This window comes from Ctenopharyngodon idella, chromosome 14, assembly GCF_019924925.1.
Source record: "Ctenopharyngodon idella isolate HZGC_01 chromosome 14, HZGC01, whole genome shotgun sequence".
NCBI classification, from domain to species: domain Eukaryota; kingdom Metazoa; phylum Chordata; class Actinopteri; order Cypriniformes; family Xenocyprididae; genus Ctenopharyngodon; species Ctenopharyngodon idella.
Genome location: NC_067233.1, coordinates 1 through 23469, shown reverse-complemented (window position 1 = coordinate 23469; position 23469 = coordinate 1). Strand labels below are relative to the sequence as shown.

Genomic DNA, 23469 nt, shown 5'->3' with positions numbered 1-23469 from the left:
ATTTTTGCCCCAAGCCCCTATAATGTTCGACCTTGGTGTGAGTCTCTTTTTCAAGCTCAAGCGGAGGCCCTTGTGTTGAGAGGCGTTTCAACATAGTAAAGGTGCCTGAGATACACGTGTGGAGTGAGTACCAGATAAAGCATGTCAGTTGAGTATCCACCGGTGTGTGTCTGATTTATTTGGATAAAGCTCAACAATAAAACTGTAGATGTTTTACGTAAAAAAAATCATTTAGGCATCATGTTGGCGCTGCAAACTCTGTCCAGCTGGTGGCGGTAATGCACCAAAAGCTGGTTTCTCAAACATCAGTGAACCTTAGAACAACAACATCACAGGTGTACCACATTTATATAATGTTTCAGAACGCTGCTTTCGCTGTTAAACTAAAGTCACTGGAAAGCAAGCCTTCAACCTTTAGCCAAAAAAGCGTGACGGCTAAGCTAATGCTCCTCTGGTGGTACGCAGGGAAGGAGACCAGAGGCTGTTTTTTGAATGGATGTCAATGGATGAGAGGCTTCACTATGCTGATTAAACAGCTTTTGTGGGGAAATAGCTAATCATTTAATTAATCGACAGCCTGTTTGCTAATCTTCAGCATGTTTTACACTAAACAATTCTTTCGTTGGGAACTATATGTAGATTTTAGCTTGATAAAAATGTATTTTTTAAGAGAAGGCAGACTAGGGAATGTTGCGACTGACGTCACTGCCATTACACGATAGGCTGAGAGGTGCTGCACGTGATTAAGTTAGCCGTTACGCTTTCTCCAATGGTAAGAGATACAGACCCTCTTATCTCCCTATAATTTACAATCTCTGGTTAAACATTACAAGTCTTCAGATGAAAACAGTAGAAGATGAAGCAGAATCTCTTTTATCACAGATTGGACTATTGTACTAAAGATTGAATCGTATCACGTGACAGACAGTGATCAGGAGCACAGGTGAGTCTCAAACCAAAAGTGTTTCAGAGACTTCTGGATTCTGTTCCTGCAGGACAAGACCGTCTGTGCTGCTGAAGTAAGCTTTAATACTGACACGATTACAGTTATTTGAGGGAATATGAACGGATTTCATATGAGTTTGTGTAATAATGATTATTAACATAAGTTATAACTTATACCCAGTGGTGTAGTCTATGTGATAAGCAGGTATACGCCTTATACCCAGTAGGAAAGGTCAAGGGTTTCCGTATACCCATTTAAAAAAGCGCGAGGATACAGAACCATCCAATAAATCACTGTAAGATTTGCGGTTTGTAGCTTTTGACATGAAACAAAGTCTCATATTTTAAATTCTGCTCATTTTACTTAGAAATAAAAAAACATAAATACCGTTTTGGCTCTCTTCCGTTCCTCAGCGTTAATACCAGTTACAGCGCGAAATAAACACGAATAAACATCTGAAGGTATGTTAAAAGATACAGTACAGCTTAACGAAATCTGTATCATGTCTCGTGTAATCGCTTAATCAGTGTTTCAACCGCGGAAAGACGTTAATAACAGCTTGTAAACAATGTCACATTTACCTCAGAACAAACATATTCAGTGACCATAAACTTGTTAATCTGCTAGAAAAATGAACTCTAGAGAGCAGCATTTAGCTAAATATATACACCATATTACATATTAATTATCATTTTTAATGTTCTTCAATAGCCTATATAATGCATGTTTGAACAAATGTCAAGTTGACTGCCACCATTTATATTAAAAAACGAATTGGAGTAGAAATAATTTTAAAGTTAGAAGGCCTATTATAACTTTATTATAATAAACTTTTGCTTTAGTGTAATTTAAGTTTTTATACAAATCAGTTCATTTTAACCTTCAATATTAATGTAGTACCAACTGATTCCCATGTATATTTTACAGCATTAGTTGAGAGATTTTTTCTTCTTCAGAATGTTCACCATGTACTGAACCTGATGTACAGTATATCCAAAATAACTGATATCCAGTCGTATTGCAAGTTAGTGAATGCATAACTATGATGACAGACTGGCAAGAAATAATGCAAAACAGAAAACAAAGTCCAAACGGGGTGATATTGTGACATACTGATAAGCCTCATCTTTGCATTATTGACAAGGCGGACCACACTCGGACACATTTATAACCGGCATGCAACGGTTCTGTGCAGATTTTGCTCATCTTAAACGAGTCTAAACATTCATTCAATATTATTTATAGGTCATAAAGGTTCATAAACTTGTTCTTAATGGGGATTTAATTAGGGCCAATTTTGAAAAATTGAATATTTTTAAACTTTTAAAACATATATCACATGTCCTGGAATAAACTGGGATTATGGCCTTGATTTGCCTTTGATTACCGGATGTTGGTGTAATATGTGATGGAGTGGACATTTGATGTTGTATGAGATTGTAATGACATTTTTAGTCTTAAACAGTCTTATATTTTAATCACTCTTTACAGTTTAATAAATATTTTAAAATAATTAAAGCTATTTTTACAACAAAAGCAAAAAAACAACAACTCTTGACCACAATTTAAAATGCATAGATGTGTAACGGACGTAGGCCGGTAAGAGCTGTGTGTGTAAACCTCACTCCCCTGAACTCAAGAGGCGCTCTAGAGACTGACACTAGAGACTGTGGTCTTCAGCCCGACTCACATGCGGACGGGCCCGGGTTCGAGTCTCACTTGGAGCGGGCGGTGCGAACTGGAGGGGCTACACATGCATACAAAGACAGGAATCACACAAATTTTTTTTAAATAAATTGGATGGATTAAATTGGTCAAAAAGACATTTATAATGTTATAATAGATTTCTATTTCAAATAAATGCTGTTCTTCAAACTTTCTGTTCATCTGTGAATCCTGAGGGCACAGCAGCAATATAGTGTTTCTTTGGTTACCGCTGTACATAAATCAGCGCTGCACTTATTAATACTACTTTATACAGAGATTAGAGGAAAAGAAAATGCCTTTGAAACTTTTCTGAAGACAATCAGTTTCATGTATTGGCTTGGGAACCACTGCTAATGAAATGTAATGCCAATGTTTAAACCCAAACTACGCCCTTGTAAGCGAGGAAGACAACCAATCCTCCATAACCTCTCTTAGATCTCTGAGCAAAATAAGATCCATTTCCACCAATCATCCTGTTCAAAAGTTTACACCCCCTGACTCAAACACATGTAAACTTATGAACTGGATCTTTTGTGTAAATTCAGTTATTCATTTTGTCTTTTGGTCTATATTTAAACATCTGTTATGTGAAATAGTTTATAGCAGTAATAAATAAAAACAAAATGCATTTGTTATAATCCCTCCTTTTTAAATTATTAACATTTTGCAGATTCTGCAAGGCTGGCTTCAGCTGTACATGTATTTAAAGTTTCTTTCATATTACTTTTGGTACAATAAACAATCATAAGTAGTTTCTTTTTCACATTAAAAATCCTTTAAATTCATGTTATTTAAATTTAATAAAATGCCATCATGAATCAAATCAAGTCTGACCAACACTTCAATATAATGCTGCCCACCAAGTTTTTCGATATAGGCATTAACGTTGAAAAACATATCCACTACAATGGACACCTTGATAAAGCAACATAAACATCCATATATTTTAACCGTACTTATGAAACTAGAGTTTGTGAACTAGTGTTGAAAATGTTAACGTTTCTCACCAAAACCAATGAAAACTTGAATGACAGTTTTATGGTCACTTTGAAGACATAAAATCATATTAATAATATTAATATTTAACATGGTTGTTGCATATTTTCTTTTTTTATTAACTCAACACTCATCATTAGTTCTTATTTTTCATCATCATTTATCCCTCTGAAGTATCCTGATATTAATCTCAGTGACTCATTGTCATGTCCAGGTCATGCTGAGCATCTGATGGTCTTCAGCGACACAGAGATACCAGAGCTGAGCTGTTTTCAGTGTCAGTTTATCTGCAGTAATGTCAGAGGAGCGAGGAAAGGACTCTCTCTCTAAGATGAGTCTCTCAGAGGAACAGAGGTAAGACTGCGTCTGTTTTCACACAATCATTCTAAACTCTACTGGAGTTTCAGGTTTGTCCTGTAAAGAACAGCCTGATCAACAAGGAGTGTTTTCTCTCACCACTGACATGTCTAATGCTGTGCAAAACAATTCACAACTTCCTATGAATGTTTCTAGATTGCTGCAGGTTAAAAATGTCTTGAAACTGGTTTCATATTTAATTTACAGGAACATTTATCACAGTTAAATATGTTTAATTTACCATATAGTCCTGTACAAACCCTGATTAAAGTGTATTTAATCACAGTTTAAAGGTGCTCGTTTAGTGGATAGTAAATGTAAATAATGTGGAAACTTTAATTAGAACAAGTCAAATATACATGTCAAACAGGGCTTTATAGACAATGTCACAGTTAATAACTAACTAACGTACAGAGCTTCTACATGACTGTAGATGTTTTGGGACTGTGAAGAAATCATTTTAACATCACACTTGATGGCCACTGGGAATTACTAAAAATGAACATTGAAAAACAAATAGCTAGAAAGAGTGACCAGGGGTGAAATCACGTTTAGAGGGGCTTTTTTAGACAAAGAATTTGTTTGTTAAACTGGGCTTAATTAAACATGAAACCTGAAGTATCTCCTGTAGTAAAGTCTTTGTGTCATTAGTGTAAGATCAGACTCACATGTGTCCAGCTCTGTGTCTATGAAGAGTGACTGTTCAAAAGGTGAAGCACCAAAATTCAGTGAGAGAAAACCATCAACTAACAAAAGGTATTTCATGTGTTTTGCGTTCCAGCATTGCATTAGCTAAGATAAATGTGATGGAAATTAAAGGATTAGTTCACTTTCAAATGAAAATTAGCCCAAGCTTTACTCACCCTCCAGCCATCCTAGGTGTATATGACTTTCTTCTTTCTGATGAACACAATCGGAAAAATATTATTAAATATCCTGACGCATCAGAGCTTTATAATGGCAGTGAACAGGACCAAATGAGTATGAGCTGAAGAAAGTGTCTCCATCCACATCCATCCATCATAAACGTACTCCACACGGCTCCACAAGGTTAATAAAGGCCTTCTGAAGTGAAGCGATGCGTTTGTGTAAAAATATAACAATATCAATTTATGATATGCAATATCTAGCTTCCGCCAGAACACCTTCCATATTCAAGGTGTTGTGAATAACAGTTAAGATGGCATTCCAGGGACCAGTTTACGACAGGGCCCCTCTCTAACTGCTGGTGTGTAAGAAGATGTGCCACACTGTGATTGGATCTTTGGTGAATGAACATAAACAAATGTTCAGCAACATCAGATAAGATGTTAGGACAACTACCAGACACCTCTTCCAGAGCAGGAAGGGGAACCTTCTGCACCCACCAAAACCAAGGAGAGGACTTCTCATTGGACGACACATTGACTCTAACCACCAAACTCATTCCTAAGATTTAGGCAAGGACTGCCATATAAATTCCTTCAGGACCCCCTGGACGGAGCAGCAGTGACTGAAATAAAGAGAGGCCACAGAGATCTATCTAAATCCATTCATACCTATGTTTGGAGGCCTTAATTTGATTGAAACTGCATCACATCCACTCCGTCTTCACGCAAAGCACAGTTTATGTTAATGGTCACTGACTGTTAAAACAACAGGTCATGGGACAGACCTGTTAACAGATAAACAAATGCATGGACGATGATTTAATAATTTCATATTGTGTTTGGTGTCTATCTGTTCCCTACGATGCCTTTAATAATTTGAAAGAGGTTTGGTAAAGAAATAATGCATGGGTAAAATGTTAAAGACACTATTTTAACACTGTACTTTATGCTATGCAAATGAGTTCCACACTAGGGTGGGCAACACCGGGGTTGCTTCAGATAACAGTGGCCAATCACACTCCAGGATCGGCAAGGCGCCACATTTCAATCTCCTCCTCATTAGAAAGGGATAAATATGTCCCCCGGGTAGACACACCCTTGTTCTGCGTTTCCAGCTCGACGGGGAAGGAGACATTAACAGACACCCCACGTCCTGAGTTTCTGACCTGACGAGGAAAGAGACTACAAGACAGTTAAGGTGAAGCTTTCGCGAGCAAAACCTTTTACGTTGCTTTCAGCTGCACTCTAGCTGCAAAAGGGCCCCAGCATTGAGGGACTTCATCTGACCCTTACGGCTCCTACAGCAGCACAGCCCAGTCCGTAAAGGACCTCTGCATCGGCAGACATTGCCAGTACCACACGGCTCCTCAGCGACGCAGCCAGCCTGCAAAGGAACCTGTGAAGAGTCATCTGACCCAGCTGCCCAGTCCATCCTAAAGGACCCTCTTGGCGCAACCGAAGTTCAGCATCCTCCAGCCCAGCGTGGCACGACTACTGGATCGCAACTCCACGCCCTCCCACTGCACGCAGCCTGCATCATCAGTGGAAGACGTCTCTGCTACCGGATTGATCACCCGACTGTGTGGAACGTAAATATAAACTTACCAAACCTCTTTCTAGAGACCTTGGCATTAGGTTATACATGCAGCATATGTTTTTCTAACCTGTTTAGATAACAGTTACTTGAGGTCAGCTTGTTACAAATAATAGGGATATTATTTGTTGAATGATAAATAAGCAATTATTTATCACCATTTTACCAGAGCCATTAGGTGGCTTCCATAAGAAGCACTCCCATATAGTTCTCTTCCATTCTACATTCAGTTCAACAGCATTGCATTTATCCATTCTGTGTTCACTTCATTTATTTGTTTCTTTGATTTAATTCAGTATTCTCCTTTGATCATTATTTTACTATCTTTTAGAAGTGCATATTCATTATTTCATTATTAATCGTTGTGGTATTTACTCTTGCATGTCTATTGTTAATAAATTTCATTGATTTTATTATAACTGTGTCTTCCTTGTGTTGATGATCAAAGACTCTACTAGTTGACCAGACTCTCACAAATCCTTCAGATAAATCAGTTGACCAACTCCCTCCCGTTTATATTAATTCTGAATTATTGAACAGCTCTTTTGGAGTGTTCTTAAATTGTTAAGATAGTATTCTTAACTGGTGCCCCGTATTACAAAAAGGGGGGAGGGGTCATCTGATACACTCATAACCACACCTTAAAGTGGCACGTGATCAAAAATCACTACGTCACTGGTGAATGGAGTAAAAATCACTACAAAGGTTTGAAGAAAGTTTAAACTGACGTCGCGTCAGTCATACTTTTTCCGTCAGTTGAATAGGGAAGGCGTAGGTCGTAGCGTAAGCTTTTTGAACTGCCAGAGTTTTACACTTTCTTCGTACGTTGAATACGGAAGGCGGAAACTAGATATTTTATTTCACTACTTTTGTTAAATATGGATTTTATTTTTTTTACTCATTGGTCCCGTTCACTGCCATTATAAAGCTCGGATGCATCAGGATATTCATTAATATTTCTCTGATTGTGTTCATCAGAAAGAAGAAAGTCATATACACCTAGGATGGCTTGAGGGTGAGTAAAGCTTGGGGTAATTTTCATTTGAAAGTGAACTAATCCTTTAAATAAAACAATAATTCAGAGAACACAGTGTCTGATAGTCTGCTTTCCTCTTTATTGAACTCAGTCTGGAGCATCTTTACATTAATACAATAACAAGGAGGCATAAATTCACCATGGAAAATAGATCTTACAACCCAAACATGAATATGTCTTTCCATCCATAGATGGACAAAAGTGTGTCTATACTGCATTTATTAACTATTTGCAACATTAAACCCTTTCAAATGAGACTGAAGTATCTCCTGTAGTAAAGTGTTTTATCTTTCTGCTCTTTGTGTCATTAGTGTAGGATCAGACTCACATGTGTCCAGCTCTGTGTCTGTGAAGAGTGACTGTTCAAAAGGTGAAGCACCAAAATTCAGTGAGAGAAAACCATCAACTAACAAAAGGTATTTCATGTGTTTCTTATTGTTGGACACACATAGACTGTGTGAATAGACTGAATATTTTCATCAAATATTTATTATGAAACTGTATCATTCAAATATCATTCCAATTTATAATCAGCAGTGCTATAAAAACCTAAAGGGAGCATCAGAAAAAAGTTGAAATGATTTGATTTTAATTATAATTCTGTTTCTTGTAATACTCATTTATTTTAGTGTGCTGACATAACTGCTGCACTACATATTAAAAATCCCATTGTTGATGCAGAATTCATTATATATACTAAAATAGATCTCACACTTTAACAGCGTAAACTTTAAATAGCTCATGTTTTCTTTTTCACTGTTAAAGCCATTTTTCATAAACGCTGTTGGACATTGTTGATATATGAAATCAACCCAAACAAACACCCCTCTCTTCATCGCCCCGCCTCCAAAACTCACCCTCCAATCCTAATCACCCTGCTCTGAGTCGGTCTCAAACCCCGATCGCTGCTGGCAGGTGAGGCGAGAGCACTAATGACACTAAACACCTCATTCTCTAGCGGTCATCAGTGTGCAGTGGTTTACTTGCACAACTCTCACTAACTGGCCTCTGTTACACACGTAATGAGAGAGTGAATGTCTGTTTATCACAGCTGACATGCAACAAAATAATGCTTCATGAAAAATAAAGCACAGCTGATGAATGAAAGACAAGGAAGCAAAAATGAACATACAGTACACAAGAGTAAATACAGGCAAGAGTTTGTTGATGTTGTTAATCGCCAACAGCACAGCAGCTCCAGACACTCAAACCCAGTGTTACTCACATGTGAAGCGGAATCAAATCAGCCTCCGCATCTGTTTTCAAGCCTTTTCTCTTAGCTCTCTCCAGAGCTGGAAAGCTTTTCTAATATTATCGCGGGTCCTAAAGCGCTTGCCCAGTGATAAACCTTCATTCCAGTGATATTCTTTATTGTGTCTCATCTCTCTCTCTGCAGTCTTTCTTCAAATCTCCCTCTTGCTCGTTCTCTCTCCCCGACCGTCATACGCCCCCTAATGCTGAGTGGTTACATGTTTGCTGTTTGTGTCGGCCCGAATAACTTCCAAACAGTGTTTTTGAAATATGGCTTATCCCACCTTTAAAAACAATAATAATATTTTGCCTGAAAATGCAGTATTTTATTTTATTGTCTAACAGGCTTCAATATGAGACGTTAGACTCAGACGTTCAGATTCACAGGAACCACGAGAGTTTCAAAGACAATCTCCTAGAGATCTTCCAGGTAGGAAAACACATTTTCATAAAGGTTAAAAAACTAAAACAAACAGGTTACTGAACATTTCTTGCACAAATACTGGAACATAAATTTGAAGAACCCATAAATAATAATCAAAATGTAAGAAAAATGTGTGTTATTTTTGTGTGCTAATTAATAATTTTGTTTTTTAACTGGTTTCTTTTTTTACAAATATATTTAATATCTAAATAAATAAATATTTTTGACCAAATACGGATGTGGATCTGGTTAAATTGTGTTGTTCTGTATCTTTTTTTTTCTTACTTTGTTTGTAGGATCTTGAGAGCAAAATAATCACGTTTCTGAAGAATGAACTAGAAAAGTTTAAGAAAATATTACAAAAAGAGAACACACAACACTTTGTGAAGGACTTTAATGAGAATAGATGCAGTACCAAAGCAGCAGCTCTTGATCTCACACTACATTACCTGAGAGAGATGAAGCAAGATGAAGCTGCTGATGCTCTAGAAGGTCAGAGACTCAAGATCATCTGATTGACACTTATAAATGTAGGAGAGAAAATTAAGACTAAAACTATCTATTTTCTGTTCCTGTGTTTAGATGAGCTGCTCTTCATTCGTCAGCTAAAATGTGGCCTAAAGAAGAAGTATCAATGTGTGTTTGAAGGAATTGCGAAACAAGGTGACTCCACACTTCTGAATAACATCTACACAGATCTCTATATCACTCAGGGTGGCAGTGAACAGGTCAATACTGAACATGAGGTCAGACAGATTGAAGTTGCTTCCAGGCGTCATGAATCTCAAGAGATACAGGTTAAATGCACACAATTGTTTGAAGCTCCTGAACAAGACAAGGAGATCCGAACTGTACTGACAAAAGGAGTCGCTGGCATCGGAAAATCAGTCTCTGTGCAAAAGTTTGTTCTGGACTGGGCTGAAGGAAAAGAAAATCAAGATATCCGCTTCATATTTCCTTTTCCATTCAGAGAGATTAACTTAAAGGAGAAAGAAAAACTAAGTTTGATGGACCTTATAACTCAGTTTTTCCCAGAGACAAAAGGACTGAACCTTACAAGAAGGAATCAGTTCAAAGTCCTGTTCATCCTTGATGGATTGGATGAATGTCGCCTTCCTCTGAAGTTTGATTGTAATGAGACGTGGCGTGATGCATCATCACCAGCCTCTCTGGATGTTCTCCTAACAAACCTCATGAAGGGAAATCTGCTTCCTTCTGCTCTCATCTGGATCACCACCAGACCAGCAGCTGCCAGTAAGATTCCTCCTGACTGTATCGACCGGCTGACAGAGATACGAGGATTCAGTGATGCACAAAAGGAAGAGTACTTCAAGAAAAGATTCACGGATCAGAATCAGGCCAAAACAATCATTGATCATGTTAAAAAATCAAAGAGTCTCTTTATCATGTGCCACATCCCAGTCTTCTGCTGGATTTCAGCCACTGTTCTCCAGAACATTCTGGAGGAGAAAAGAAATAATGATGTGAAAATCAATCAGGCTGATGAGATCTCTAAAACACCTTGGAGATCAAGTACTGAAGACACTCCCAAGACTCTGACACAAATGTACACACACTTTCTCCGCTTTCAGATCCAGCAGAGCCGCCGAAAGTATGATGGAGAATACGCACCAGATGTTTCCTGGGATAAAGACGCCATCCTTTCACTGGGGAAACTGGCACTTCATCAGCTGGAAAGAAACAACGTGATCTTCTATGACACAGACCTGGAAGCTTGTGGTATTGACGTCTATAAGGCATCAGTGTACTCAGGCATGTGTACCCAGATCTTTAAGGAGGAAACAGGGATCACTCTTGGTACCATGTACTGCTTTGTTCACTTGAGCATTCAAGAGTTTATTGCAGCCCTTTATGAACATCTGTTTCTAGACATCAACAAGACAAGTGTGTTTGATCACGAGTCTACAGAACAGGAAAACAAAAATGAAACCTTGATTGATTTTCTCAAGACTGCAGTGGACAAGGCGCTTGAGAGTGATAATGGACACCTGGACCTTTTCCTTCGCTTCCTCCTCGGTCTGTCACTCCAGTCCAATCGACGACTCTTACGAGGTCTGTTGACACAGCAAGACGACAAAGACCAGAGCAGCAAGGAAATAGTTCAGTACATCAAGCAGAAATTAGAAGGTAATCTGCCTGCAGAGAGATCCATCAATCTGTTCTACTGTCTGAATGAACTGAACGACCAAACTCTGGTGAAGGAGATTCAGACCCACCTTAGCAAAGGAAGTCTCTCATCTGGTGACCTTTCACCTGCCCAGTGGTCTGCTTTGGTCTTTGTGTTGTTGACATCAGAGGAAGAGCTGGAGGAGTTTGAGCTTCAGAAATTCAAGAAATCAGACGAGTGTCTCATTAGATTATCAGCAGTCATCAAAACCTCCAGAAGAGCTCTGTAAGTCAATTAATGTTTAGTCATGTTTTTGTCTCATACAGGGTATAACAGACTATTTAAAATACATATATTATCAGTTGTTACACTATATCTCCTAATAAAATGTTATTTTAAAAGCTTAATTTCATAATAGTTTTAGTTTTGTAGTTTTAATTTTGGGGGGCAAAACATAATGTAATGCAATACATAGATCAGTGGTTCCCAACCTTTTCCAACTCGCAGCCCACACATCCAAACACGTGTTTGTGCTGGTACATTAAGGACTGCCATGGACCGATGACTCCTAAAGTTTTCGGATATTCTTCATATTATGTGTGGTGGTCAGTTCGCAGCAGTGACAAATTGTCTTTTCCAATAAGTTTAAATATATTTTTTACCTTTTTAAAGCCATATTTTAGTTATTATTAACTTCTTGTTTATTGAACTGTTGTATAAAATCAATATCACATTTGTAATCATGCTGATATTTGGAGAAAAAACAGCACTTTTCATGTGATGTTGGTTAACTGTATTAAACGATATAAATATAAAAGACATACAGGGGCATTTTTGCCCCTTATCTTGAATTTTGGGGGCATTCTAAATGAATTTTTATAGACTAGATCACAGTGAAAATATGCACTCTAAATTCGTATGCGCACTCGTCTAACCTACTACACTACATCACGTAGTGAATACACGCACTCTATGGGTGTGTTTTTGTTTTCTTTTTCTGTAAAGTGAGGGACAATACTCGATAATTTCAGATTGTTAAAACAACAACTAGATATCATCGTACATAGATGATATAGGCCTATACACCCCTACGATGCAGCACTGGCCCAATCAGGCAAGTGACAGTTCCGTCAACTGTCCCAAGGGTCGTCTCCACGCTGGCCCCGGGCCATCGAGCAGTCCTTATTGTCGAGCCCTGATATATATATATATCTCAAAGCAAAAAACTGCAAAAAACTGAAGTGCTGCACGGGGTATGAGTTCGAGCCCGGTGGTCTTTGGGTGCAAGGGATAGTTCAACTCGTAAAATTGAGGATGGTCCAAGGCACTTGAATCTGATAGAAAACTTTTTTAAAAAGCCTTTATTTCATCATGGCTAAATATTAAAACAGGTGACAAGTGCACAGTCTGCACACCTACGCGTTGCTGCTGATTTTGCCTTCGTCAGGGTGTGAGTAACAAACACATTCAGAGTTTGAGCAGAAATTAATTAGTCTAATGACAATCACCTGGTTGTGCTACACAGGACAAACAGAAAAGAGGAAGTTCGACGGTTACATAAATTAAATCAAACAAAGTATAATTAATATAAATAAAGGAAAAAGTAAATAAACAAATGATAATAATATATTGAATGAAGTAAAGTATATAACTCAGACTCCACAACTCAATATATATAATCGATAATGTACATAGTTCAACAGTGTCACAAATATCACAAATATACACAATGTAATTTATATTTCCCCCCCAAAAAAAAAAAAAATTTAAACGTAAATAAAATAAAATAAAATAAATATACAAATCAAACTTGACAAAACAATAATGTATATATTTGGTGATATACATAGTATAACATTATGTTTCCAAAAAAATAAATAAAAATCAAACCAGAATTAACAAATATATATATATATAGTGTGTGAGTATTATTTATGTAAAAAATATTAAATAGGACATTTTAAATCTCTTCACTGGCTCCTAATATAATACAGCTAATGTATGGAGCACGCTTTGATTTAACACACAATGACTGTACAATTCCTGGACTCACTGAAACACTTGTGGCTTCCAGAATATGTACAACTGTTAGGGTTCGGAAAGAAGAGGATTCAATTTGCAGGGTAATACACAGTTTATTAGGGAAACAGATCAAGGAGTAACAAAATAGCAGCAAGGGCTCAAAATAAATCTAGAAATCAAACAGAGCTCTAGTCACAGCAAAACAACAGAAATAACTTGAAATTAGGCAACAATAATGGAAAATATATTTTATATTTGTATATAAAAAATGTTCTATCTAATTCTGTGATTGTAATTTATTTGTCTTGTAGGTTAAATAATTGTAACTTAACAGACAAAAGCTGTTCAGCTCTGGCTACAGTTCTTGGATCAGATACTAATCTGAAAGAGCTGAACATGAATAATAATAACCTGCAGGATTCAGGAGTGAAGCAGCTCTGCACTGGACTGACAAATATAAAGTGTGAATTGGAGATATTGAGGTAAGTTGTGTTACAACAGAAGATATTTTTTTTAGATTTTTTTACTTTTAAATATATTTCAATCATGACAACTCTCGAAATAGGTTTTAGCATGTTATTGAATATGGCAATGTGGAATTTGTGTCAATGTCCAGCCTAGGCATGTGACGGTATCAAATTTTCATGTTGCGGTAATGGCTGAAGCTTTTATCATGGTATACGGTATTATCACGATATCGAAATAAGTTGCAAAAAAAGTGTTGTCATAGTATACCAGGTTTAAGAACTCTTTTTACAAAAAGAACTCTTTAAAGAACATTTAAATACAATAACGCAATACACAAAAAAATATAAAGTAAAATGTTTCAAACAGATTAAAGTGCAAAAGAATTATAAAAAACAACAGGTAACACTTTATAATAAGGTCTCATTATTTAACATTAGTTAATGCATTAACTAGGATTAAGAATGAGCAATAGCTACATTTGTTACAGAAGATATTATTTTTTTGTTAATGTTAAAAAAAATACAAGTGGTCATTGTTAGTTTTAGCTCAGGCCCATTAAATAATAGTTACAACTTTTGATTTTAGTAATGATAAGAGATTTCAGTGATTTTAGTTGATTTTTTTTCTGGGATAAGTTACATTGGGTTCCTCAGAGTGTATTCTTTTTACCCAAAGAAGGAGGACAAGGATTAAAGGTGCCCTAGAATCAAAAATTGAATTTACCTTTGCATAGTTGAATAACAAGAGTTCAGTACATGGAAAAGACATACATTGAGTTTCAAACTCCATTGCTTCCTCCTTCTTATGTAAATCTCATTTGTTTAAAAGACCTCCGGAAAACAGGCGAATCTCAACATAACACCGACTGTTACGTAACAGTCGGGATCATTAATATGTACGCCCCCAATATTTGATCCATCCATTTGATCCATTTGATAAAGATCCATTTGAGGGTTATATTAGCTGTGTGAACTTTGATTATGCACTGTATAACTGCACTTATAGTCGAGAGCTCGGGAGGGCAGGGAGCGAGAGATTTAAAGGGGCTGCGCAGCCTGAATCGGCGCATAGTTAATGATGCCCAAAATAGGCAGTTAAAAAAATTAATTAAAAAAAATCTATGGGGTATTTTGAGCTGAAACTTCACAGACACATTCAGAGGACACCTTAGACTTATATTACATCTTTTGAAAACACGTTCTACGGCACCTTTAATACATCTTAAAAGTAGAGAAGCAGCTTTTCGTTTACAGCTTTTGCAAAGACTTCTTAATGGTTCAGTAACTTCCAGCTGGAAAGTAGTTGCGTGTAAAACATTACAAAATCATGGAAATTTGAAAATGGACAAATCTTCTCTTTATGGACTTGTCAAAGCTGAATATCAATGGAATGCCTTATTTTATCAGGATGTTTTTAAAGTGTGGAACATGTTCAAATTACAAAGAGAAGGACATTTTAAATCTCTTCACTGGCTCCTAATATAATACAGCTAATATATGGAGCACGCTTTGATTTAACACACAATGACTGTACAATTCCTGGACTCACTGAAACACTTGTGGCTTCCAGAATATGTACAACTGTTAGGGTTCGGAAAGAAGAGGATTCAATTTGCAGGGTAATACACAGTTTATTAGGGAAACAGATCAAGGAGTAACAAAATAGCAGCAAGGGCTAGACTGGATAATGTCCACAATCAATGACGGCCTCAGGTAGCAAGACAAAGTCCATGGAACTGAAATGCCCAGCCAAGAGCAGTCTGAAGATGAGCACAATCCAGCAGCCAGGGAAACAGGGAGACTGGAGAGAAAATAAAAAAATAAAAAGTAAAAGAAAAACTAAACTAAACTGATCTGAAGGCAAAAACCACAAGAGAAAAAATAAAATAAAACAAAGAATAAGTAACCAGAAAAAAACTCTTATGCCAAGAAAAAAAAACAAGAAAAAAAAAACCAAGTTGGTTAAAACTAAAAGTCAAAATAAAGCTAGAAATCAAACAGAGCTCTAGTCACAGCAAAAGAAAAACAACATAGAAATAACTTGAAATTAGGCCAAAAAAAAAAAATCAAACTGAAGAAAAAAAGCTTGACTAGAAAACTAGGAACGGCACAAAGAAAAGAAGACGTGAACAACAAGACGCATTAACACTCTGGCACGGAACAAAAAACACGGAGGGAATATAAAGGAAAGCTAATGAGGAGTAACATGTGAGATTAATAATGAGTTAACAGGGTAACAAGAGGGCGGGGCAACAATAGACAGTTGAACACATGGCGCAAACAACATAACACATGCTGAAACACATGGCGAACGAACACAAACACCACACGCGTGACCAGACAAACAAGACAACCGTGTGTTCCGGATGAACAGCGGTACAAACACAAACACAAGGTAGATCAAACCGCCGTCCTGACAACAACAGGGAGTTTAGTTAATTTGACAGGACCAGACTTTGAGAATACGGAAAGAGTTGCTTTGAGTTTGACTCTAAAGATCAAGTCAAGACAATTTGTTTTTTATTTGCTAGAAAAAAATGGAAAAAAAGACTCACTTCTGATGAACTGAAACTTTTATCTTATACCGTGAATGCAAAAATGTTCCTAATGAAAAGATGTTTTATCTGATTCTTTTAATTGTACCCGTGTCAGATGATGTTTTCTGTATTGTAACGAGTCGTCACACGAAGTGGGATCCATATGCAGGCATTAAGAGATCTCATAGTCAAACAGGCAGTGGTCAAACAGGGGCAAACAGGAATGGCAGGGAAAAGGCAGAATCATAGTCTTACAACAGGCAGTAGATTAGGGCAGGCAGATAAGAATCACAAGTCCAGTAAACAGCAAATAGTCCAAGGGCAGGCAGCAGAGAATCGTTAACGGGGATTAAACAGGTTCAACAACAGGCAGACAGTCAGAATAAAGAACGCTCAGAAATGTACACCATGGCAATACAAGACCTCGCAATGATAGCGAGGTTGAGTGTGGCCTAAATAGTCCAGGTAATGCACAGCAGCTGGGTGTGGCAATCAGCACCAAGGTACGGGGCTTGTGGGAAATGTAGTGCGTGTGTGAGAATGTGTGTGTCAGTATTCCGGCGAAGGCTCCCTCTGATGGCCAGAGGAGGGAATCACGGAGTTCGTCTCTGTGACAGAGCCCCCTCCCCTGTGAGCGACTCCTGGCGCGAGGAAGCAACCGACATCGAGGTCTCCCACGTGGTCGAGGGGCCGGTTTCTCTGGGTGGTTACGGTGGAATTCCCCCACTAGGTTGGGGTCTAGGATATCATCCACGTTGACCCATGAGCGCTCCTCAGGACCGTACCCCTCCCAATGACTGCTGGTACATCAGTGGGCTCCCCTGACCAGGGGAAGAGAGGTGGTTGGAAACCAAGGACACACTGGAAGGGAGTTAATCCTGTAGCCTCCTTACGTATCGAGTTCTGAGTGTATTCTGCCCACATCAGATACCGGGCCCAGTCGTTCTGATGCTGGCTGCAATAGGAACGCAGGAAGTGGGTGAGTTCCTGGTTGAGGCGTTTGATCTGGCCGTTGGACTGTGGAAGTGAGGCTGACGTTGATGTTAAGAGCTTGGCAGAAGGACGTCCAGAGACAAGAGGTGAATTGTGGGCCCCGGTCAGAGACTATATCTTCTGGAAGACCGTAGATCCGAAAGACCCAGTTGCAGAGGTGCTCGGCGGTTTGCATGGCGGTAGGTAGTTTGGACGGAGGGATGAGGCGGCAGGCTTTGGAGAATCGGTCTATAACGGTCAGTATGGTTGTGAAGTTGTTGGAAGGTCGGTGACAAAGTCTATGGCTATGTGAGACCAGGGACGTTGAGGCAGAGGTAACGGTTGTAGAAGGCCAGCAGGAACTTGATGTGAGGGTTTGTGCATGTTGCAGGTGTTGCATTGTTTGATGAATTGAGTGGTATCTTTGATAAGGGTTGGCCACCAAAACCGGTTCTGTAGTAGTTGGACTGTGGCTGTGATACCCGGGTGCCCTGATGCAGGTAGGCTATGGACTTGTTCCATGACACAGAGGCGGAAGGGTTCAGGGACGAAGACTTTCTCTGGTGGACATTCGAGAGGAACCTTCGACTTGGTTGTTGGCCTGTTCCAGCTCGGTAATAATATCCCACTGGATGGGAGCGACCACAAGCATTGATGGGATTATGGTTTCGGGTTGACTGTCAACTTGTTCTCCCTCGTGCTGCCTGGAGAGGGCATCGGCCTTGGTGTTTTTTGAGCCGGGGTGGTAGGTTACAGTGAAGTTGAAGCGGGTGAAGAACAGTGACCTTCGAGCTTGCCTGGGGTTGAATCTCTTGGCAGTTCTGAGGTATTCAAGGTTCTTGTGGTCTGTTAGTACAACGAAAGGATGTGTAGCTCCCTCAGCCAGTGGCGCCACTCCTCGAATGCGGCCTTCATGGCCAGCAATTCGCGATCTCCTACGTTATAATTCCTCTCAGCGGAATTGAGCTTACGGGAATGATAAGCACATGGATATAGCTTGGGAGGATTACCTTGTCTTTGTGAGAGGACGACCCCAAGGCCAGTATTGGAGGCGTCCACCTCTACTACGAAAGGGATGTCAGGGTCTGGATGACGTAATACGGGGGCTGTAGTGAAGCGTTCCTTCAGCATCTGGAATGCTTGGATGGCTGAAGGTGTCCAGGTGAGGTGGTGATGTCCCTTCTTGACCACAGTATAAACAAAGACGTTGCATAATTCTCAGATTCCTCTCCTCCACAGAGAGATGATAGGAATTCACCTGCATGGCCTCGGGGTTCTCAACGGCTGTGGGTGGTGAAGATTGTACGCTGCGATGATGACAGGATCTTCTGGAACGAATGAAGTTATTAATCTGAATTGCCAACTCGATAAACTGATCCAGATTCCGGCCCTCATCACGGTACGCAAGTTCTGCCTGTAATTCATGTGATAAGCCTCTGCGAAACAGTACTTTTACAGTATCACTCACTAAGTTGGTTTGTGCAGCGAGTGTGCGAAAAGTGAGTGCATATTCCGCCACTGTCTTCCTCCCCTGGGTAAGTTCCAAAAGACGGTCACCTGCCCCTTTACCCTCGCTGGGGTGATCGAAAACCTCTTTGAAACTCCGCAAGAAAGCTTCGAATGACGGAAAGGCTGATCCATCCTCTCTCCACACCGCCGTAATCCACTCCAGGGCTTTGCCAGTAAACAGTGAGCAGACAAAAGCAATCTTTCCTGCCTCCGTGGTATACAGAGCAGGTTGCTGATTGATAAAGAGAGAGCATTGCAGTATAAATCCCTTACATTTAGCTGGATCACCGTCGAATTTCTCGAAGCGACAGGCGGGGGTTCCCCTGAGATGGCGTCTCAGCCGCGTGTGTAATGGCTGAGGACCGCAGGAGCAGTAGTGTGGAGTGGTGTCCATATGCAGGCTTTATTAACAGATCTCGTAGTCAAACAGGCAGTGGTCAAACAGGGGCAAACAGGAATGGCAGGGAAAAGGCAGAATCGTAGTCTTACAACAGGCAGTAGATTAGGGCAGGCAGATAAGAATCACAAGTCCAGTAAACAGCAAATAGTCCAAGGGCAGGCAGCAGAGAATCGTTAACGGGGATTAAACAGGTTCAACAACAGGCAGACAGTCAGAATAAAGAACGCTCAGAAATGTACACCGTGGCAGTACAAGACCTCGCAATGATAGCGAGGTTGAGTGTGGCTTAAATAGTCCAGGTAATGCACAGCAGCTGGGTCTGGCAATCAGCATCAAGGTACGCCTCCAGTGGGCGTAGCCTCCAGTGGGCGTAGTTCTCAGTGTAATATAACATGTATATCTCTGTCTCAAATGCCTGTATCCTCTTTTTTGTCCTTAAATTCTCGTTTTTTGGGTCGACAGCTTATTAAAAACTTCTGGGTTTTTGGTTCAGGGTTTTTTAGCTTGTTTTCTGTACGCCTTGTCACATAGCAGCTTTTAGACATTGTTCTGTTTTTTGTTATAAGTCAGAAATGACAAGGAAGCAGCTTCATGTAATACAAAGATAATGGATACGGTTGGATTGTTTTCACAATACATATCGTTTCAAAGCAGCTTTACAGAGAATGCATGTCAACATTACAATTTAGAGAATTGTAATGTAATAATTTAGGCAATTAATTTACAATCACTGTTAGCAATTTTATTGAAGGTAGAAGCAAGAGCTCCTGGAAAAATGAATTACATAATTAACAATAATTAGGATATATAGAAATTTGGGAATGTGCGTGTTGATCCAGATGTTGCATCTTCTGAAGTCCTTGCAGGAGTTGGTGCCGTCTCTTCAAAGGTGTTGGTCATCTGAGGTCTTCTTAAGAGGCTGGAACCAACTGAAGCTGATGTACTCTCTAGTCACCTCGGGACGGGCGTCCCGAGATAAAACAGAAAAGCAAATGGAGAATAATTAGCATAGCTGCTGTTCATAACATTAAGCAAAGATAGTCATGTGCAATTGATCTGATATGAGATGCATTATGTGAATGCTTGGGTAAAGAGATGCGTCTTTAATCTAGATTTAAACTGGGTGAGCGAGTCTGAGCCCCGAACATTATCAGGAAGGCTATTCCAGAGTTTAGGAGCCAAATGTGAAAACGCTCTCCCTCCTTTAGAGGACTTAGCTATCCTAGGTACAACCAGAAGTCCAGAGTTTTGTGATCTTAAAGAGCATGAAGGATTGTAGGGCGATAGAAGATCGGTTAAGTACACAGGAGCTAAACCATTTAGAGCCTTATAGGTCATTAGCAGTACTTTATAATCGATACGGAACTTAATAGGTAACCAGTGAAGAGATGATAAAATTGGTGTTTTATGATCATATTTTCTTGAGCTGGTAAGAACTCTAGCAGCTGCATTTTGTACTAATTGTAGCTTATTTGTCAATGTTTACATTTTATTATAGATCAAGCAAAGTTAACGATTTATATGAGTAGAAAAACTAGAACTGGGATCAGATCAAAATATTAATGCTATGTTTTTAGCTACAATAAAATCCAGAATACTCAGTGATTTTCATTTTTACAGTTCCATGGATGACCTTTTTAAATGAAATGGTGTAAAAATGAGGGGTCTATGCTCTGTTGTTGATGGAAACATTTTTTTTTTTCTCTTCTACTAATGTAGACAGTGTATTTTTTTTATTTTTTTTGAAAAGTGCTTAATGTAAATAAAGTCTTTTTCAAAATTAAAAAAAATTCTCTCTCTCTGCTAATGTAGGTTAAGCTGCTGTGATATGACAGATGAAGGTTGTTCTGCTCTGACTTCAGCTCTGAAATCAAACCCATCACACCTGAGAGAGCTGAACCTGAGTGTGAATGATCTAGGAGACTCTGGAGTGAAAAACCTCAGTGATGTACTGATGAACCCACAATTCAAGCTGGAGAAACTAGAGTTAGTATCATTATACTGTACAGCAGTTACAGTGAGGTTAAAGTTCACTGTTTAGTTTAAGACAACTGGACTCAAGTCACATCATTTATAGCGCTGCACTTTCTGCTGTTTCTCCATCTGAAGAAAGATTCAGAAATACTATTAGTTAACGGCTTGTTATGTGAATCAGTAGAAAGAGCATTAAACTTTAAAGCATTTGAAACTTTGTGGATGTAAAATAGTTTTATACTGAAATCTGACAAATCTTTGCTTTGAAACAATACAGAAGTGAGAACAGACTAAAAACAGCGTAACAAATGACAGTAGATTATTCTGACAGAGTTACAGTTATACTGGACTAATGCTACTTTTCACTAAATCTTAATTCATGAGCAAAATGTGTATTTAGAGGTTGTAAACTACACTTTAAATGACTTAAAATAAATTGATTCATGTACAAAATTTTCTTATGTTGAAATGTGAAATCTGTCCATTTAAATATTAATAACTTTTCTATTGTTTCTATATTGATCCTATATATTAATCTCCAGTGATAAATTCAATTATTTGTGGAGTGAGGACGGATCCAGACTTGGATTGTAACTAGTGTCCTCAAATGCTCCTGTCTTGGTTTGTTCATATCATGAAGTTTCCATGATTTTGCTGGTGTATTAGTGACTGTATGACATTTATTAATGATTCATTTAACTCACACATGAACTGAACATGGATTTGAGTCATTTTCTCTTTCTGTCTTCAGTCTGAGTTACTGCAGTATTACAGAGGAACAGTGTGTCATCCTGACTTCAGCTCTGAAATCAAACCCGTCACACCTGAGAGAGCTGAACCTGAGCGGGAATATAATAAACAACACAGGAGTGAAGCACTTATGTGACGTACTGAAGGATTCACACTGTAAACTGGAGAGATTGAGGTCAGTAACATTCCACATACAAGAATCAAAATGCTGAAAATCACTTCAACAGTTTAAACTAAAACACTTTATACTCAATATCTCATGAAGAGTCTGAGTTCACATTATATTTGTGTAAAATTTTTCTCCTTATTTTGTGATCTGGTGAAATGATGATGATGATCTCACTTCCTCTGTCTGTTTTATTTACTTATGAAGATGATGTGACTTTACAGAATAAGTTATTCTTCTCTTATTTCCTTCTCTCTCTCTCTCTCTCTCTCTCTCTGCTAATGTAGGTTAAGATACTGTGATATGACAGATGAAGGTTGTTCTGCTCTGACTTCAGCTCTGAAATCAAACCCATCACACCTGAGAGAGCTGAACCTGAGCAGGAATGAACTAGGAGACTCTGGAGTGAAAAAACCTCAGTGATCTACTGATGAACCCACAATTCAAGCTGGAGAAACTAGAGTTAGTATCATTATACTGTCAGTTTACCGTTTAGTTTAAGTTGCATTGTTTATACCCTAGCATTACATCTTCTGGCCTTTTCCATTGGTCACAGGTAAAATTAGGTGTTCAACTAGTTGCATTGCAAGTATTTTAAACAGTGCACTGATTGTGTACATGTTCCACAGAAATATCATGAGATTTGCATCTGCTGCTATAATGAACAAAAGATATTTAGTTTAAAAAATGAAAGAAGAAACAACAGTTTACAACAAACAGAACTAGTGTGACACAATTACAAGCAGAATATGGGAAATGTAGACTAAATGAGAGACTATATGCCTGCTGTAGCTCTTCAATAAGATGTTCATCATAGATGTGAGTAATGTTCTTTTCTCTTTCTGTCTTCAGTCTGAATAGATGCAGTATTACAGGAAACAGAGTCTCATCCTGACTTCAGCTCTGAAATCAAACCCATCACACCTGAGAGAGCTGAACCTGAGCTGGAATGATCTAGGAGACTCAGGAGTGAAAAACCTCAGTGATCTACTGAAGAACCCACAATTCAAGCTGGAGAAACTAGAGTTAGTATCATTATACTGTACAGCAGTTACAGTGAGATTAAAGTTCACTGTTTAGTTTAAGACAACTGGACTCAAGTCACATCATTTATAGCGCTGCACTTTCTGCTGTTTCTCCATCTGAAAAAGATTCAGAAATACTATTAGTTAATACTATCAGTCTTCTCAAACTCTCTGTTTAGTTCCTGTTTTGAAGCCCCTCCTTCCAAAATACAACATGTGCTCTGATTGGTTAGCTGGCCCCATGTGTTGTAATTGGTGAACTGCTTAGAGCGTGTTCTGGAAATGTCACACCTCTTACCATGACCGTGAGTTTCATCTGTTCAGGTGTAAATATTAACA

General features: G+C 38.7%; 2 protein-coding genes across 2 annotated transcripts in view; one reads left to right on the top strand and one right to left on the bottom strand.

The window, feature by feature from the left end:
• LOC127494405 (transmembrane O-methyltransferase homolog) overlaps positions 1-1553 on the bottom strand; it is a 76852-nt gene extending 75299 nt beyond the window's left edge. The window contains exon 1 of the mRNA XM_051860298.1: positions 1334-1553. The gene's annotated coding sequence lies outside the window, so the exon portion shown is untranslated. The remainder of the gene's footprint in view (positions 1-1333) is intronic.
• LOC127494797 (NACHT, LRR and PYD domains-containing protein 3-like) lies at positions 898-23000 on the top strand. Its single transcript, XM_051860953.1, has 12 exons — positions 898-1019; positions 3864-4003; positions 4658-4762; positions 7817-7921; positions 9102-9186; positions 9477-9672; positions 9763-11593; positions 13642-13812; positions 21028-21201; positions 21941-22110; positions 22662-22671; positions 22958-23000. Exons 2-12 carry the CDS (start codon positions 3945-3947, stop codon positions 22998-23000), a joined length of 2949 nt encoding a protein of 982 aa, XP_051716913.1. The 5' UTR covers positions 898-1019; positions 3864-3944.
• The last annotated feature ends 469 nt before the right edge of the window (positions 23001-23469 follow it).

What these genes read in the sequence shown, in the direction of transcription:
- LOC127494797 (XM_051860953.1), top strand. Translation starts at nt 3,945, where the DNA reads ATGTCAGAGGAGCGAGGAAAGGACTCTCTCTCTAAGATGAGTCTCTCA. An exon ending in TGTGAATTGGAGATATTGAG is followed by an intron (nt 13,813 to 21,027) that starts GTAAGTTGTGTT and finishes CTGCTAATGTAG; the next exon opens with GTTAAGCTGCTGTGATATGA. An exon ending in TTCAAGCTGGAGAAACTAGA is followed by an intron (nt 21,202 to 21,940) that starts GTTAGTATCATT and finishes TTCTGTCTTCAG; the next exon opens with TCTGAGTTACTGCAGTATTA.